The sequence below is a fragment of the Acipenser ruthenus genome, chromosome 24, assembly GCF_902713425.1.
Source record: "Acipenser ruthenus chromosome 24, fAciRut3.2 maternal haplotype, whole genome shotgun sequence".
NCBI classification, from domain to species: domain Eukaryota; kingdom Metazoa; phylum Chordata; class Actinopteri; order Acipenseriformes; family Acipenseridae; genus Acipenser; species Acipenser ruthenus.
Window position 1 is genome coordinate 28,483,003 of NC_081212.1, and position 19,067 is coordinate 28,502,069.

At 40.9% G+C, this 19,067-nt stretch overlaps 1 protein-coding gene across 2 annotated transcripts; it reads right to left on the reverse strand.

The window, feature by feature from the left end:
• Positions 1 to 481: 481 nt before the first annotated feature.
• On the reverse strand, positions 482 to 3,955 carry LOC117427930 (ras-related and estrogen-regulated growth inhibitor-like protein). Of its 2 annotated transcripts, none has more exons than XM_058999136.1 (4): positions 3,691 to 3,955; positions 3,533 to 3,586; positions 3,166 to 3,254; positions 482 to 2,194 (listed from the first exon to the last, which is right to left on the reverse strand). In XM_058999136.1, the coding sequence occupies exons 1-4, from the start codon at positions 3,854 to 3,856 to the stop codon at positions 1,769 to 1,771; spliced, it is 735 nt and encodes a 244-aa protein (XP_058855119.1). In that variant the 5' UTR covers positions 3,857 to 3,955; the 3' UTR covers positions 482 to 1,768. The 2 variants fall into 2 exon arrangements, with proteins under 2 accessions (XP_058855119.1, XP_033902216.3); XM_034046325.3 differs by having other exon boundaries at positions 3,178 to 3,254; positions 3,691 to 3,945.
• Between the last annotated feature and the right edge of the window lie 15,112 nt (positions 3,956 to 19,067).

A 19,067-nucleotide genomic window follows, 5' to 3' on the forward strand; every position in this document is an offset into this window, starting at 1 on the left:
TTATATAGAATGCTGAACAGTCCTGAAATAAAATTTGAATAGGACCCAGTGTTCTGGACATCAAAACTAGAGATACATTGAAATGTTGCTTTTCAATAAGCATAATTATACACTATGTGCAACAATTACCCTTTCAAAAAAAATACCCTTCAAATAAGAGGTACAAAAAAAAAAAAACAGTATTCTGAAATATTACCAAAGCACAATACTGCAACTGCTTCAACGATGCTTGCTGCTTTGTTTTGTATGTACTTTGGTAGTGAGAAGTGCAATCAGCTTGTAGTTTATTTTACAATCCATGAAGAGCTAAGAGGGGCCACCCGGCAGCTTCATATAAACGTGTCTGAACGCGTAGTTACAGTTTCATTCAGAGGCTGTCCGAAGCTGTGTAGTTGTATCAGCCGATGCACAGCCACGGTAAAGAAGGAAAGCAGAAGCAGTAGTAAAGATAACAAGCAAACAACAAACAAAACCACAGGGGGCGTCTGTGTGTGGATTTATTACAGCATGAGCTGAAAAAGAATAGAAACATTTTACATTTAACTTAAATTAGTACATGTACATATTTACAGTTCATTATACAAGTGGTATTATCAACACATTTTCATTGTGCACCTCCAGGAACGGTGTGCAGCGTTTGCTGCTGTTTTAGTTTTTTGTCTGTACACTACCTCAGTGTTTTATTGTCCTGCATGCCTCTATTACACAGGGTTTCAACCTTTCTTTAAGGGTGCAAATATATACCAGCCAATCTGAAATACCTGCTTTCCATTTCAGAGTTTCAACAGGTTACGGTAAGAGATTCTTGTCAATACTTTTGTTCAAAACTTTATCATTCTGTTAGGCTCCTTGTTGATATATTGGCTTTGATATGGGTGTGAATGCAAAGATGGCAGGTTTGAGCTGCATGTACCAATATTACTCTTTATTCCAATCTAAACACAAATACAGAAGTAGCAACGTTATGGGTATCAGATACAACAGGACAGCGGGCAGATAGAGGATTGTGTATTGCATTGGTGAATAGAATAACGAAACCAGGGACAAAGTATCCACAAGGAGGCAGTGTAAAATGAACAGACAAGGACGCAGGTTGCTGCTGATCACAAGTTCACCGGGTTGCAAAAGCAACTGGGGCTCAACAGAGGGTTTTCTAAGGTGCCTGACCGACCCAAACCACACTGTGTTTCCCCTGGATCTCCTTATAATGGATGTGGGTCTCTTCTCAAGGGACCTTTTCTGTTAAGCAAACTAAGTGACTGGAAAGGACTACACAGCAGACAGCATCCCCTTGTTTTGATGACCTGTTCAGTATTGTAATATTTCACTGGTGCGGCTCACTTTGGATGAAGTATTTACTTCCTTCCCACTCGCCCTGTTAAGTAGTGTGTTACCTCCCTCATTGCTGCTGTCCTTACCTCCCCTTTTAACCACTCTCCACTTCACCCATTAAGTGCTTCTCAGAAGACCAGTTCAGAACGGTCACTCTGATAATCTAGTTGCAGTCCTTCCTAAAAATAAGCATTTGCGTTTGATTAGGAGTGTTTGGTACGGCACATGAAAAACCTTTCCCACTGTTTCTACCTTAATGCCATAATGGGGACCGCTTTTAAAAAGCTCAACCTAATTCAAACATATATATCTTTTTTAAAAACAGTTTTAACAAGCAGCCACCACAGCAGTGGCTAGGGTGAGTAAGCCAGCAGTTTAACAGCAGAAACAGTTACTGAAAGACAGACTGTGGCAACAGCCCCCGGGGCCCGGTTTGTTATACAGAATCCGTCCTCTTTCTTGCGAATACCGCGGACATGCTCTTCACAATGCTCTTGATCCCAGCCGGCTTCTTGGCTGAAGTCCTGGAGTCCCTGATTCTCTCCAGCAGCCCGTGAAACACCAGCAGGACCCCGTGGTAGGTCTCTGCTGCAGACACCTCGTAAAACTCACAGTCTGTGGAGAGGGCCAGGAGCCTCCCCTCCTCGCTGGACACGGTCCTCCGGTGGTGCAGGTCCCGCTTGTTGCCCACGATCACGATGGGCACCTTCTCCACACCCAGGTATTCCTTCGTGGCTTTGATGCACTGGATCTGCTGGCGGATGATGCTGAAGCTGGCTCGGTCACAGATGCTGTACACCAGAATGAAGCCATCCGCCCACTGGGTCCTCTTCTCCTGGATACACTTCACTTCTGACAGGTCCTAAAGAAGAAACAGGCAAGAGGCTTCCAGTTACCATTGTGGAGGTGCACATCTTACAGAAGCATGTCTATAGGGACCGCACAATACATGTCTATAGAGACCGCACAATGCATGTCTATAGGGCCCGCACAATGCATGTCTATAGGGGCCACACAATGCATGTCTATAGGGACCGCACAGTGCATGTCTATAGGGGCCGCACAATGCCACCTCTGTTCCAAAGAGGCCTGGTCCATAACCACCGAACCACTGCTATACAAATATACCTGCACATCAGCTACTGTGTGGCATGATACAGTTCAATCACTGCATTCACAGTTAGGAATAAAATCCATAACTAATGGATTTACTGTCCATGCATTATTTATTTATTTATTACTGTAATGTTCCCCAATCACTCCGATTCCTCCACAGCTGCACCTTACCAGGAAACACTTAGCAGTAAATATAACACTTAAGAATAACTCAAGCAACGACCTACAATTTTACCTGAAGCCACCTTCATTACAGGCAGCATCGCCCCTTTGTTCTGCATCACTTCTAAAGCTTAGTTGTGTGCAAACTTCAGAGCAGCGCGCAGAATATCAGAAGGAGCAATGACAATTGATTACCAAGCGAACAAAGAGCACGTGGAAACATCTTCAAGAAATGGGAGTAAACATTCCTCAAACAAAGGGCAAGCACTGCTTCCTTAGCAGTTAAACTACACTCCGAAATGGACACTGACCCCAAAGAGGAAACAATAGCGGCATCTTGTGATACACGTCGCTGACCCTGCAAACCACTGAGCGACATAGCAAATAAACCGAAGAATAATCTGCAGAACAAAAACGAATGATTTGTTCCACCACAGACCAAATTAAAAAACGCTACATTTTAATCAATAGTGCTATTTTATTTTGGGTATGATCTGTTTTGAGCAAATTTCAGCTCAACCATTACAGTGTCCAGTAGTAAAGTAGGCTGTGCACCTCTGAGCTTACCTGCGAATAAGGGCAGTCCCAGATATTGAAAGAAATATCTCTTCCATCCACAATAACGTTGTGGCTGTATATTGATTCTGGAAAACACAAGCATTGGTGTTAAACCACTTCCAGTTTCTACTCGTAGTACTGTGCATGGTGTTACTTAAGATAGGGCCAGTACTTCAGTGTCCATCATGTCATTGATTAACTACAGTGTATTTTCAGATGTGGAAAATATACTGTACAGCGATACCTAGAAGTTAGGTATTCAAATTATAGTTTAAAAAAAAACAAAACAAAAAAAAAAACAGCCACGATTTATTTATTTCTTGATATTTTGGGGGGGAAAAACATACTGCAAATACATAATTACCAATATCTCCATATTCTCCAATGAATCTCCGAGTTAGAAAACGTACTGTGAGCGCTGTAATAAGAAAATACTGTTTAGAAACATTTTAGCATTACTATTATTCTAAAAATGTTTTGCATAACCACTTGGCACCAGGTCGAGTAATAAAGTAATCTTACCAGTTTTGCCGACCCTATCTGCTCCCAGGACCACTACGTTAGCTTCCACCTTTAAAGCTGCAGTTCCACTCATATCTGAACAGTTTCTAAATTCAGCTGAGGTTGGTTTTAAAACGGAATGTCTTAACACCATTTGCGAACTAGTGACGAACAACTCAAGAACCATCAAACCGTGAACTCCTTCCCCGGCTCTCAGACCGCATAAAACTCCTCTCTCAGCGGTCTGCCTGAGCAAGCCGACCGAGTGGGTTGTGCTATTATCTGCAAGGGGTGTGGATATGTAAATGAACACACGATGGGCTCAATAAAAGTGATACTTTAGTTAATTGACACATGCTGTTCAATTCGTTTCTTTCCCTTGCACTGAGTTTCATTATGCGTGTGCGTACTCGTTTGTATTGTCAGTCTGTTAGCTGGTGGAAACTCACTTGGGTTTTCAGGTTTCAAGCAACATTTTCACATTTGATTTCAAAGTGTTTGCGTGGACACGTGGACACGTGGCCCATGGGTAGCGCTTGACATGTGCTGTTGCATACACACACCATCACCATTTGCACTGAATTTGCATCATTATGTATTGTGCTGTGAAAATGTTCTTTTAAGTAAAGCAAATGCAGCGTAAACACAGAACATGGGTTTAATTGATGACCTTTCTGAGGAACATTTTTGCTTTTGAATTGAAGAACATTTTCTAGTTTTTTATAAGAAATATGTCACTCTTAAACAGAAAGGTACACCCATATGTATTTCAGCAGACCTGTAAAACCAGGTGCTGTGGAGACGGGTTCCAGAGTGCTGTATTACCATTTACAACAATCAAGCACGGCACACAGCGCTGTGCAGAACAGCCAGAGCGCCACCCAGTGGCTACACAATGGAAGCTGCAAATGGAATTTGCTTTAATTGGAGGGCTTTTCAAGTATTCATCGCTCTCGTTTGTCCACTGTGGAGAAGAAACACAGTTATATTTGCAACAGAGATGGAGAAATCTGCAACCTTCTGTGAAAAGCATTCTAGATAATTAGCTTGCAGTTTATTTAACTATTGTAAATATGAAAACAGCATCCTTTCACCTTTAAATGCCATTGATACAATTTAAGTGACTTATTTACTTATCTGTTAACAGTAAAAACATACTTTTCACTGGGTTGCTGTAAACCTGCACTGCATAGTGGAAACCAGTTAGCAGGTGTTTGAATTCCCAGCTGCAACAGTAATGCCAGCGAGCAGCAGAGAAAGAAACGTCTCCTTATCCATTCATCACATTGTGCAAAGCAAAAAACAAACACATCGTAATAATCTGTGGAGTGGACTATATTCAGCACTATAATACATACTGGTTGTAGTTGCTGGCTCTTTCCCGTGTCATTCGTCAGAGCTGTCCCAGGATATTCTCGCCGTCACCACAGCCGCAACGCTCATGTTAGCAGAACACCGACATGAGAGATAGTATCCTTTCAAAACATAGTGTAAAATGTCTTTATTGCAAGACGCGCAGGTTTGATGAAGATTTACAGGTTTTTGCAGATCCAGAAATAGAATGCATTGATTAAACTGACAGAGCACACTGCGGTAACATATATAGACGACACTAATCGTCTCCACTGAGCAAAGCAGCTAGCTGCTCCCAAACACAGCCGGCGCTTCGGTCCTCTAGTGTACCTGCATGTTAGTTACGTTGCATTTCCATTGATAGATTATTGCATCTGACAAAGAAAAGCCAGTACTTGTATTTATGTTTTTAAGCCTTTTTATTCAGTAAAAATGCTCTCACCTTACTTGTTTTTGGCGTTCAAGAACCCGGGTCTATAATTACCGTATAACGGGAAATTTTGGTGGAGAATGTATTTTGGCTTTATTGGCGGTTTTGATTGGATCGCCAATAATACTTCCACCAATCAGACGGTTGCGTACAGTGCTCGTATAGCGACTTGCTGTGTATTATACTGGAGCGCAAAACACAACTCTCTTTAAAAGGCATACAGTATGGTAATCTATGAGGTGTAACAGTTACATTTTCAAGTGTGTGTTGGAGGACTGTAGGTTCATTCGTAATTATTCAAGCTAAACTGTCCACTCATGCAGAATATTATGCAATACAAAATCAGCATAAAATAAATTACAAAATAAGGCACCGGGGTCCAACATATTCATTCCAATGGTGTTGTGTGTGTTGTGCTCAAGACAGTAGTATAATCATTGACAGTGTATGATACATTACGTTTTGCATGATACTGGGTGGTCAGCAAAACTAGTCCACATTGCAGATGGCAATCCTAATGTTGCCAGCCCTTCCCATGCACCCCTCTGTGCTGCAGGCTGTTCTGCTGGTTCACGCTCTCCTGCATTTACCCTCTGTGACAGCAGAGCCTTCTGTGCCTGGCTTACTACTGCATAGCTTCCGCCTGCTTCTTCTGCATAGCCTGCTTTATAACGACATTCCTCTAGATAAAGGAACTTACACATTACCTAGTTGCATTATTTCAGGTAATACACAAAGACGAGTTTGCATGAAATAACAGCAAGGAGACGCTCACCTGTAAGGGTTCATCTAAAACCTCTGCAGTGTTATGAAAGGATTTGAGGATTAACAATGCATTGCACAAACATTTTAATGACACGTTACATGTGTAACTTTTATAAGGTTAATAACAGGGAACTGGAGGATGGTTAGATTAAGAAGGATGCCATGTGGGTTGATAATTGATATCCCAGACCGAGATAAGAATTTGTGCACAGACTTGTACTCGCCACTAGATGTCAGTATGTAATAGAATGAATAAATCCAGGAACATTGTTCCCTCTTTTTAATAGACATTAAAGGCTTGCGATCATCTTTAATCTTCTGTTCTCCATGATTGTTGTTTCTGCTTAGATCAGCAATGTTCTGCTATGTTTCAAATGAACCCCATTCCCTTTCTCTAAACTCAAGGGCAAAATAAAATCAGCCTTGTAATCTGTATTGTGAATTGGCCAGCATGTAGTAAACTCAATCATTGTCATAGTTATGATCGAGTGTTCATATTGAAACTAAAAACCCGAGGCGTGTCCTTACAGATCAAAGGAACACAGCAGGTTTGCAGTGAATTCAGTTTGTTACAAGGAAGATGCTCAAGGATGCTAAAACGAATGACCCTTTACTGTAAAGTGGCCCTTATAAAGGATGAGTGCACTAACAAAATCCAGGTAGACATATAGTCCATCACCAGCGCTCCCCAGCCCCAGACGGGATTTCAAGTACTGCCATCAGTTTTCTCAGCGTGCACCTCTCTGCCTTCCTGTCAACTTCCAAGGACTGGCTTCTATATAATTATGGGTCCCTTGATAACTCTGGAAGGCCTGATCAATGCCTTGCTTTACTTTAGCATCATTCTGGATCACGCCCACCCAACAATGCTGTACCCTGCTAGCGAATCGTATGCCCGAATGGACAGCACAATGAACTTAGCATGGTGGTACATGCTTTATGATGACACAATGTATTCAGGCAATTCATTCACAGGTACCATTTCCACAGTCTACATTCATAACACAGGCACTAGTGAAAGGAGCTACCCAAACGTTCAATAAGAATATTTTCAATGGGCTGAAGCCTATTTAATTTACATTTCTTTAACTTAACAAACAGCTTCACCCCGTAGACAAAACCTGCCTGCTTTCCAATGCAAATGACTGCCATGATGATGTATTTTTCAAAGCGTTCTGGATATAGATAAGAGCGCTCACAGTGCTGGGACACGGACCTGAAATAAATTACCGCTGAGATTATTATTACTTCATTTAATTCTCAGTGTTTGGCAAACAAAATATCTGAACATGCCATCGTTGTTCACGACACAGCTATGCATTATGCATGGCTTTATGCTATATATTTCTTTTTGGGGTCTGTAATTTCACAGAAACTGTAATTGGAACATTACATTCTACATGGATGTTGTATTACCCTCCTGTTAATATTACAAAACTTGAACAAAACAAAACAAAAAAGTTATATAATTCAAGGTCTGCCATGCTCTCCCAAGATGAATTAAAACTTTAACATGGAATGTTCACCTTTTGAAAAACGTTTTGAAAATGTGTCGAGAAAAAAATTCAAGAATTAAAAGACATTATATGCTTGGTCAATTGAGTGCGTGTGCATCTGAGTGTGTGTGTGTGTGTGCATCTGTGTGCGTGTGTACTTGTGTGTGTGTGTCTGTGTGCCTCAGTGTGTGTGCATCTGTGTGTGTGTACTTGTGTGTGTGTGTGTGTGTGTCTGTGTGTCTCAGTGTGTGAGTGAGGGTGTGTGTGTGCTGGTACACACTCACTAGGGAGGCTGTTCTGGCAGATCGAGTTGAACACAGTGGAACTCACACCCAGAGCTGTCACCAAGGCCACAGCTAACTTCTTGTTAGCACAGAAACGAGGACGCTACTCCTAGCTTGCCATTTCAAATCTTGGCACCCGCTTTCACAGGCTGCCATATGCTTCATGATCTACATATGGAAGGGACATTTTGCACCTACAAATATTTAATCACTCAGTACCTTCAAAGGAAATCTGCAACTTTACCAGAATAAGATATAGCTACGCCCTGAAGCTCAGTGGGTACTAAAGCACGTACAGCTTGTTTTGTGGGATGCACAACACTGGAAGGGAGCTACAGTATACAGAGTGTGCAACACTCACTAACTTAACCAGCAGAGGATGTGGTGGGACAAGGGGGCTTTTTTATGCAAGACAGCAGTTTTATAATTAAAGAAAAATGAAAATAATACCCCATTCATCTAATAAATAGCTTGTACAGGTAAGTCAAATAGTTTTTTTTTTTTTTTTTGTATACCAAGAATCACTGCAGAGTTTAATATACCCATGCAAGGTCCTATTAAGATACAATATAAAATAGATTTTAATTAATTAAATGAGCTAGTCTCATGAGTTTGTTGTTTTAAACCATCTAATAATCCGATTCATTAGCACCCATAAAACTGACTGTGAGCCTGGTTAATCTTCAACAGATACAAAAGCTAATGAAAAAATCAATCAAAACCCTGGCCTATGGAAGTAATGATCCTGAGCTGGGGCATTAAAGTGATGTGCCATAGATATTTACCCACACTGACAGTGAATGACTATATGCAATCAAAGCTAATTGACAGGGAAGAGTGCATTGTATTAAACTCCTCAAGGATGATTTTCCAAAGTGAGGAGACAGACAGTACATAACAAAGTGGGGGTGTCCCCAAAATGTTTTTTTTCAGGAATTACTAGCAGCCAGTGTGGTGCTTTAGTACAAGTGACCAGGTTAAAATTGGCAAGCAGTTTACCAATTTAGCCTGACCACAGTATGAATGCTAATGGAATGCTCACCTTAGACCTGAGATTGCTGATTTGTGTGTACAGAGCGGTTACCTGGATTCTTAGTGTCCTATCATTGACCAAGCTGAGCTTAATAAGCAGCAGGAATTCAAAGAGGTTTAAAACGCTGTTGTGCTCTATGGAACTCTACGGAATGGATAACGAGTAGTTACTTAGTTTCAGCTATAACTTACTCTGCTTTTCACCTTGAATGAACTACATCACCCAAAGTATCAGCAAACAGAAAGCACAGGACTGTTGCCATAAAATAAGGTCGTGCTCCTCATACTTTCCAAAGCATGTAGGTTGTGTAATTAGTTTGTGCCTCAACTGTACACTGTAAACTCATATGGCAGCCACACCAAAGTCATTCTCCACCTCAAGTCGCAAATGGTGCTGCTTAACTTGATTAGCAGAGCTGTTGCAATGTTGTAGTTGCCAAGGGTTAATAGCTGGCCCATCTTCAGGCTTTTATTTGCAGCAGTCTGCAGATCCGCACGCCAGAGCTGGAGATTTTGAGAATGTGTTACATAAGAGGCACTGCAGCCAAGATGTGAGATTCTTGTCAGTTCCTGTTTGATGCACACACCCATACAGTATTGCTGTCACAGTCTATTCTGGGATTGATTTGTTTATTCTGCTGCATTCTTTTTCCCCACATCTGCCTGTTTTTGCAGCCCTGCCAATTTTAGAGCAAATGCTTTTAAAAAGATCAAGAGATTTATCATCATGCGAACACTACACAGTGGGGCATTTTATTATAGAATAGACAATAATGTGCCTGTGGCACTCTGTGGGATAAGAGAGCTTTAGAACACAAGACTGGAGCTTGGAAAGACCCTTGTTGAATTAATAATAATAATAATAATAATAATAATAATAATAATAATAATAATAATAATAATAATAATAATAATAATAATAATCTCTTATTGGATCCCTGGGTGTCTATGTTCAGAATGTGTCTTTGGTACTGGATCCCTGGGTGTCTATGTTCAGAATGTGTCTTTGGTACTGGACCCCTGGGTGTCTATGTTCAGAATGTGTCTTTGGTACTGGATCCCTGGGTGTCTATGTTCAGAATGTGTCTTTGGTACTGGATCCCTGGGTGTCTATGTTCAGAATGTGTCTTTGGTACTGGATCCCTGGGTGTTTATGTTCAGAATGTGTCTTTGGTACTGGATCCCTGGGTGTTTATGTTCAGAACAGATGACAGAAGAGTGAAACTAATAGAAGCTCCTGTTTTTGTTTCCCAATCCAACTGGAAAAGGGAATAGCAGGTTTAACTGACACGGATCTTTCTACAATAAAATTATGCAAACTGTGTCGACATAATAACTTCTGCAGCCTCGCTCTTGACATTTGCTTATACCTAGTTATGATAATGTGAGCACCGGTGTGATTTAGTAGTTTATAACTCTTAAATCCAATCCCTATAAGGATTTGCCAGGGCTCAATTAAATTACATTTTAATTTATATATCAATTGATTTTTATTCTTTCCACGGCTCTGCTTTTACATAAATGCGTTGTGGCTTACACAAGGTCTCATACCACATCACTCTAATTTAATGGACGCTTTTGGAGCTCAATGGCAGTTTCATTGAAAGACTTCCTATTATTCGCTTGTATTTTGTTTGAGGTAACTAGTTGTTTGATGCCGGATGTCACTAATGCTCAGAATTGAGAAGGCTCAGTGGAATTTGTACCCTGGGGTAACGACTGACATTCATGACCTATTAGGAGTAACAGGATAGTCTCGCCACCTCATTTTCACTTCTTAGAAATGGGAACAATATCCCAGGACCTCCAGAGAACATCGTGGATAGTTAGTGGAGGTGGAAGCTGCAACAGAACCATGATGCACACCCCAGAGAGAGTCCTGATGGAAATGTGAATGAGGTTGTATCCGGCTGGACCATAGTGGAAGCTCTCGTAACTGATGGTGATAAAGGGGTCAAAGCACCAAGAAAAACCTCAGTGATGGTTCTGTTAGTAGTGTGTGGGGAGAACATGCTCTGTGTAATGGTCTCCTTCAAGTTATAGTAGATTTAGGCGTTAGGGCAACATGAACTTGGTGTGCACAGACTGATGTTATTGTGCGCTGATCACTTCGACCTCATATACATTCAGCCCATAAAGCACATGGCAACTTTCGGGTCACTTATGCAGCAACACGTTTTAGGTGACATGTGGAATGTTTCAAGCTGCAGTATCTGAACGCTCTTGAGTGGTTTCTTTAGGAAGTGCATCTGCTACACTTTCATTTAGCAGTCAATTTCATTTTTACCCGTTTCAAGTGTGAATGCCAGTCAGCCCACAGCCTGTCGGGGACAATACTATTTAAACAACTGTGACAGAGATGGGACTGGGGGAGTCAGGCTTAAGGAAGGTTTTAAAATGCTTGGAGTGTTGCACTTCATTAGTACGGATAAATTCAAGATAATGGCTGAGATGAAGGGTTCAGAAAAGATCAGCAGCCCCCAGATGAAATAGCACGGTTGTAGTTAACATGGTGGAAAAATACAAAATCACGCCCACCTCATGCTAAGAGTTAGTTCATGGTAATGAGTTTTTAATTAAACATTGTCCCAGACCTTCTTAGAAAGGACCAACAGGCTAATGGTAGAGTGATAAAGTTTAACCAGTTTTCCAGTTTCAGGCTGATAGATGACCGCCGCTTCTTCTGCTGTCAGAGATGACAGCAAGGCTAATTCGAGTTAGATATCACTCAGACACTACTTCATTTCAATGTAAATGAAGCCCAGTTCAAGTTAACATGCATACATAATCTTTTCTCTTTTTGGGGGGATATGTGAGGATATCTGTGTCAGGATGATTTGAGATTAAAATCAAGGACCATACACTTTGTAATGTATAAAATATTCAAATCACTTGAGATGGGAAACGGACTGAGGGAGTTGCAGTAAAATTGCGTTGGATTGGCTATTTCTCCTTTACGGTTCAAAGAGATCTGTTAGACAGCCCTGGAATATACTATAGTAACAAATCCCACGTCTACTTGTATGAGCAAGAACTGGATTCAGGGGCTTCTGCCTGGACTCATTTAAAACGCCACGCTGTCAAAACTGTTACATAAAAGTCAAAAGAAAGCCTGACATCAAAGACTCCAGACTTGGTGGCTGTATGCATTTAGTGCAGCTAACGCGACAGCAGAACATTGTTTTGTCATGTTCAATTACACCACAGGCTCAGCCTCACATCCCTCTCTTCAACTTTAATTAAATTGTCCTTATTTTCAGGCTGTGTTATTTTTTTAATGTAGATTAACAGTCATTAACTGTAGACTGATGTATATTATTCATACAATGGATAATATCATGCTTGCTTAAAATAGCCTTATTATACGTACAGCTAGTCACACATTTTCCTATATAAAAGGCACACATTAAGCTCATTTCTTAACCTTGTTTTTTTCCATAGCAACCAGTGAACCAAGATGTAACAAACACACCTGTTTCAGTCTTTCACCTGAACACAGGGGCATTGGAAAGGCAAGCTGGTAAGTCACCAGTCACTGCTTGTCCTATAACTCACATGCTTTTAATGTCTCTGCATTTATTTTGTGAAGAATAAACGGTGAAATCAGTCAAACAGTGAAATTGTTTGTGAGATTGGGAAGTGGCTTGGAACCCTTCAGTGAGAGTGTTTCACAGTCATCTCCAATCCCTCTCCATGTGGAACTGTCTCAACAATCCACACATTAGATTCTTAATATTGATAGTGCTGTGCAGAAATGATCACCATGCTACATCTCATCATGTGGCTTTTAGTAGGATTCCCTTGCAACAACAATAATACAAAAAATGATAACAAATGTTAAGAAATGCAATTGATGAATGTACTTTATTATGGCAGATAACTCAGCAAGGATGTTACATTGCATATGTACTGTATGGCGACAAAACGAAAATGCAAATACACACATAGTTTCTTTGGCTTCTTTACAGGGACGATCATTGGGTTTTCTCTGGAAAGGGACAAGAAGAATCATTCCATTTAGTAATGGGCACTAACTGCATCAGCAAGTCTGATTATAGGGAAGGCAGCAGGAATGTGACGGGATGCAAACAGCGGGTGGACTGGGAGCAGACAGACTTGATTAAGGTTTATCCAATTCAACGATAAATCTGGTGCCATTGTCCAGTTAATTCTATTAAGCATCCCATTGGGCGGATGCACAATGTCATTAAAATAGTCTTTGCAAAAATTGGATGTAATATGTAATTCATGCTGCCGTTTTGTTTTAGAGTGTCCTTTTTTGACACATCATTGCCAGATGTATAAAAAACTAGGATGGTTCTCATTGACAAATTGAAGGCTTTATCACTGGTTCCTGATTATCTTAGCACTTTGGTCAAAAAGGTCAATACTGGCTGTATCCTTGGGACTGGTAGACCCAAGGATACGGACACGATTAGGAGAATTGGCTTTTTCTTATCGACACCCAAAAACCTGGAACACTGGTACACAAAGCACTGGTCATCAAAGAGCAAGGAGGATGCCCCCAACATCACAAAGCACTAGTCATCAAAGAGCAAGGAGGGTGCCCACAACATCACAAAGCACTGTTCATCAAAGAGCAAGGAGGGTGCCCGCAACATCACAAAGCACTGGTCATCAAAGAGCAAGGAAGGTGCCCGCAACATCACAAAGCACTGGTCATCAAAGAGCAAGCTGGGTGCCGTAATCTGCAGAGAATTGTGAAAACCAAACTACAACAAAAGAAGGCCCTTGGACCCAGCCCCAGCAGTATGGGGGTTGTATTGTGTATTCAGGCAAAACGAAACAGACAGAGTAAAGTGGCTTTGCCTTTGCCTGCTGTCTGCTTGTTCTCTACTGTGCATGGTTTCTTCCATCATGGCAAAGTCTACACCCCCAGCAATTCATCTACTGCCTACCCTCTCTCGGTTATCTGAAAACATGCTATATATTGAATTGATCTTTTAGAGAGATGAATTGCCTGTAATTGTCGGTACGTGATTGAAGAGGTGCTGCTGTTGTTCTACCGGATGCCCTTGAAAAAGTTGATTGAAAAATATATAATCACAAGAGCCACCTTTTCTGGTTAATTGATGACCTCATTTGTGGAAGCTATTAGCATGGACCTCTTTGAAGCAGTGCAGTGAAACGCTGAAGTGGGAGTTGCTTGTGTTTGTGCTTCTATTTGAGTCTCATGAGGGGTTTGTGGGGTTAGACTGACCCCACAGTAATCTAAAAGGTCCCATAGTATAAAGGGGCAGTGACATCACCTAATAACATGATGTCCATACTCTGTCCAACAGAGGCTTAACTATATATTAACCCAGCTGGTATTCAGAGGCAGAAGTGAATAATTGGCCCCCAAAATAAAATCCCTTAATACAATTAAAAATACAATGAAAGATATCTCCGATAAAGTAGGATGATGAGTATTAAAATCACTGTCTAAATCAATAAAACATAGGTGTTTCTAAAGCACAGAAGATGTCTATGTACAGTTAAGACATCAAAAGCACATTGCATGTAGCAGGGTGCCCGGCTTTGTATACCTATTAAGAAAACAGAGTCTGCTGCTGGTAACTGCCGCTTTGCAACGAGTCCTAGCAGGCATCACTGTGTGCAATCAGTGTGTTTGCTATTGTAATCGGAGGGCTGGTGGGCTATTTGGCTAACCCTCCATATGCTTTACGCATTGCAAAGCAATTTCCATGACATGACCGTAATCTGTGCATTTTCATTATGGTTGTTGGAGCCTGCTTCTACATACCTCTCTATGAAGTAAGTCTATTTCAATGAATTCTGCAGTGGTGGGTAGATTGCTGCTATCAATTCTGGTTCTGTCCCTTTATTTCTTTTCATTATAATTCACAGCACATGCGATCAGAATATTTTGTAATTTGACATATTTTGTAATTACACTATAATTACATATAAGGTTGTGTATTTACAATACAATTACTACATAAAACATATGCTATTACATTGTAATTAAAATGTAGTCACAGACACTTTATGGAAAATGAACCAAAATTCTAATGGAAATTCACAACGACACACAGTGACACATAATGCTGTAAGGCCATGGAGTATAAAGTAGGATCGTTCATTTCAAACCTCGGTAGCCAAATTGTGGAAGAATCTGGCTTTATGGCTCCTTATAGACTTGCTTAGCATTACTGAGAAATTGATTTAGAGATACATTGCAGCCTCTCTCTGGGGGGATGAGAGGCCATTGGCTTATTTGGAAAGCGTGCCTACCTATTGATTCTTATTTCTCCAGACTGACAAGCACCATATTTTAACAGTCACGCTTTTCTATGAAAGATGCTCTCCTATGACATTCTTAACAGCATACAGCACACTAAAACATTCATTATCTACCCATAAGAGGACAGTACAATATGAAGGCGTCTCCTAGATGAAAAGGCAATAGCAGCAGGAGCAGCAGATATATCTATCTCTCGCTTTGAGTTTAATGGCCCTCTCTTCACAGTTCCTGTCATTTTACCAGCTACTGGATTCAACCCTATTTGATTAAACTTCCATATTGGGTCTTTGTAATTTTGGGGTCAAGCCTCAGTTTTGTGAGAAAAAAAAAAATATATAACTTTGCTAAAAAAAAAAAAGCTTTGTAAAAAAAAAAACTATACAACTTGGCAAAAAAAAAAGCTTTGTAAAAACAAATATGTTCTCTGTTTATTTGTTTTTTTGTGGTATTTATTTATAATATAATACCTTTTTTGTTGCCCTTGTCAAGCACTCTACCTTGGCTCTGATAAGCTGTTAGTTCAGAATTCACTGCCACTACAGAATCTCCATAATAATTGGGATAATTGACATATTTTATTTTGTGGCTTTTTTATTTTATATTAATTACAACTTTTTGGTTCAAGCAAGAAAATAGCAATATGACAAATAAAATCTATTAAAGTGTCAACGAAGTTATTAAAAAAAAAAAAACGGAATTGAAGGCACAGGTTTCCCCTCTGAGGGTCCAGCCTATTGAAGCTGAAAATCTATTTAATTTGCTTCAAGAGCAAACATGGATCTCTGCGTCCACACAGCTGGATGAGATACTTCCTGTCATTACTGGACCACTGTGTCTTCATGGAGAGTAGCTGCTGAAGCCAAGTATTTAAACCAAGCTATAACAAACACACCCTAAATGTAACATTGTCACGAAGAAGAATCCTATGGAATAATGTATCCCATCTGGACTTCAGTCACTGGTGCCCCAAAGACATGTTTGAAAATTCAGACTGTAAATCCAAAGCAGATGGTGTTTTTAGCAACCATTTTTTATTATTGCTGCTGTCTGGAAGTTTTAGGAAGTTTTCTGGTTCCCTGTGTTTTACTGACAGAGCCGCGTCTAGTTCTGCACACACACACTCTCCCTGTGTGTCACTGGCAGAGCCTAGTTCTGCACACACACACACTCTCCCTGTAGATTGCAACTTGCTGGCGCTGGGACTTTGACATCCTCTTGTCACCTCCTTCCAGAATCTTAAGAAACTAATTCTTTTTTTAACAGGGAGTCAGTTTTGCAGCAGACAGCATATGTTACCACACTGAGCAGGCTTCAAGGCCTATTAGTTGACACTAGCATCCACTGTACTAGGCAACAGCTAAAAGCTGGCAAACAGACCGACAGCAGCAGCTCCATTGAATGCATTTAATCATGCCTCAGGCACCATGAGAAACAGAAACATCCACACAATTTCAGTTGACAGTACGTTCTCTCAAGAACACATTGTCTCAGAGGTGAACATAAATAACGTAACTATAGCATTTGGTTCACTGAGAAAACACCAGCTTGTTTATTCAGCTTCTTTATAGCGCTCCTCCACTGTACTGTACTGCACTCCCACAGCTGCACAGTCACTCCACACAGAGCAGCATGCAGTATAGCTGTCTGGTTCAGGGGGTAAGAGAAGTACTGGACGATCTTGTGCTGAATAATGTCTTCGTATTCTACAGCACAGATTTTCTGGATCACAGCTCATCGGTTCTTCAGTCATCCTCATTCATGGAATAGCCCCATGAATTGTAATTTAATATCCTCTCTATATCTAGCAGTGGAATTTCATTTGCAGTGTAAACGTTGCATTGAAAGGAAGTGGTGGATGAAGTGCTTGAACAGCTGAACTCCAAGCCCCCTTGTCAGGGACAGCAGACAAGCAGGTGCTGTTTTGTCAACGTGTCTCCAGAGGAGCCTGAGGGATTGATTGAAATTCTCCTCTTATGTACCTGAATGTTTTTGTTTCGTGTTGCTTTGATTTCAATGAAAGAAAAGGAAAAATGAAAGGTGTGATTCTGGTCCATGCAAGGCGTTTTGTACCGTACAGAGTAAAAGGCCAGCCTTGTTCCCACTAACTTTAGTCTTTGTAAACATGGTGCTGTTCCACCGTTTTCAGTGCTCACAGATCACAGAAGAGCACTGCGGTACTTTAGTCTTTGTAAACATGGTGCTGTTCCACCGTTTTCAGTGCTCACAGATCACAGAAGAGCACTGCGGTACTTTAGTCTTTGTAAACATGGTGCTGTTCCACCGTTTTCAGTGCTCACAGATCACAGAAGAGCACTGCGGTACTTTAGTCTTTGTAAACATGGTGCTGTTCCACCGTTTTCAATGCTCACAGATCACAGAAGAGCACTGCGGTACTTTAGACTTTGTAAATGTGGTGCTGTTCCACCGTTTTCAATGCTCACAGATCACAGAAGAGCACTGCGGTACTTTAGACTTTGTAAATGTGGTGCTGTTCCCCCTTTTCAATGCTCACAGATCACAGAGGAGCACTGTGGTACTTTAGTCTTTGTAAACATGGTGCTGTTCCACCGTTTTCAATGCTCACAGATCACAGAGGAGCACTGCGGTACTTTAGTCTTTGTAAACATGGTGCTGTTCCACCGTTTTCAGTGCTCACAGATCACAGAAGAGCACTGCGGTACTTTAGACTTTGTAAATGTGGTGCTGTTCCCCCTTTTCAATGCTCACAGATCACAGAGGAGCACTGTGGTACTTTAGTCTTTGTAAACGTGGTGCTGTTCCCCCTTTTCAATGCTCACAGATCACAGAGGAGCACTGTGGTACTTTAGTCTTTGTAAACGTGGTGCTGTTCCCCCTTTTCAATGCTCACAGATCACAGAAGAGCACTGTGCTACTTTAGACTTTGTAAATGTGGTGCTGTTCCCCCTTTTCAGTGCTCACAAATCACAGAAGAGCACTGCAGTACTTGGTGTGTCAAGAATAAGGGACGCGTCACAGGGGCACACAGGAGGACACAGGTTGAATAGGCTGAACACATTGCATGTGTTCCTTTTCAAGAACAAACTTGCTTTGTACTGTGTGGGTACTATTAATCATGAAATGACAAAAAGAGACATGATGCTGGACTCACCAGCATCACTATATATGAGTAGGTGGTGGCATTCATTTGACTTTCTTCAGGTAAGGGGTGTCCATCCTCAATCTTTACCAATCATGACACTGTCTATCTTAAAGCTTTGTGAATAGGACGCAATATTGCAATGACATGGACCAAGGCACTGACCTCAAACTCGTATATGACTTACATATTTTTGGTCCTGCTTTCCATTATTCAGGCAATAAACGTTTTTTTTTTATATGTAACCCTTGTCCCAACCCTTTACTAGACTAGTTCAAGACTACCCCTACCCCTAATCTTTCATCTTTTTTTTTGCAGATTTAAAAATCTATTTAGTATTTTTTTCTGGCATTCTTTCATAATTTGTAAGGGAGGTTCTGAAACCTTAAAACAGGCTGTGCAAAGAAGGTATAGCTCATCTTTGAAATCTGATTTCAAGCTGGCATTAATGTTTCTGCAGTATGTTGAATTATTGGCTCTATGCTATTTTACATCCAGCCGCGGAAAATATGTGTGCTGTCACACAGATCACCACACTGCTGCCAAGTCCTAAACTGCACACCATAAAAAGCAATAAACCAGCTTGTAATCCTTATCACACGAGTGCTTATTCCATCTGGCCCGTGATGAACAGACAGACACAAAGAGAGCA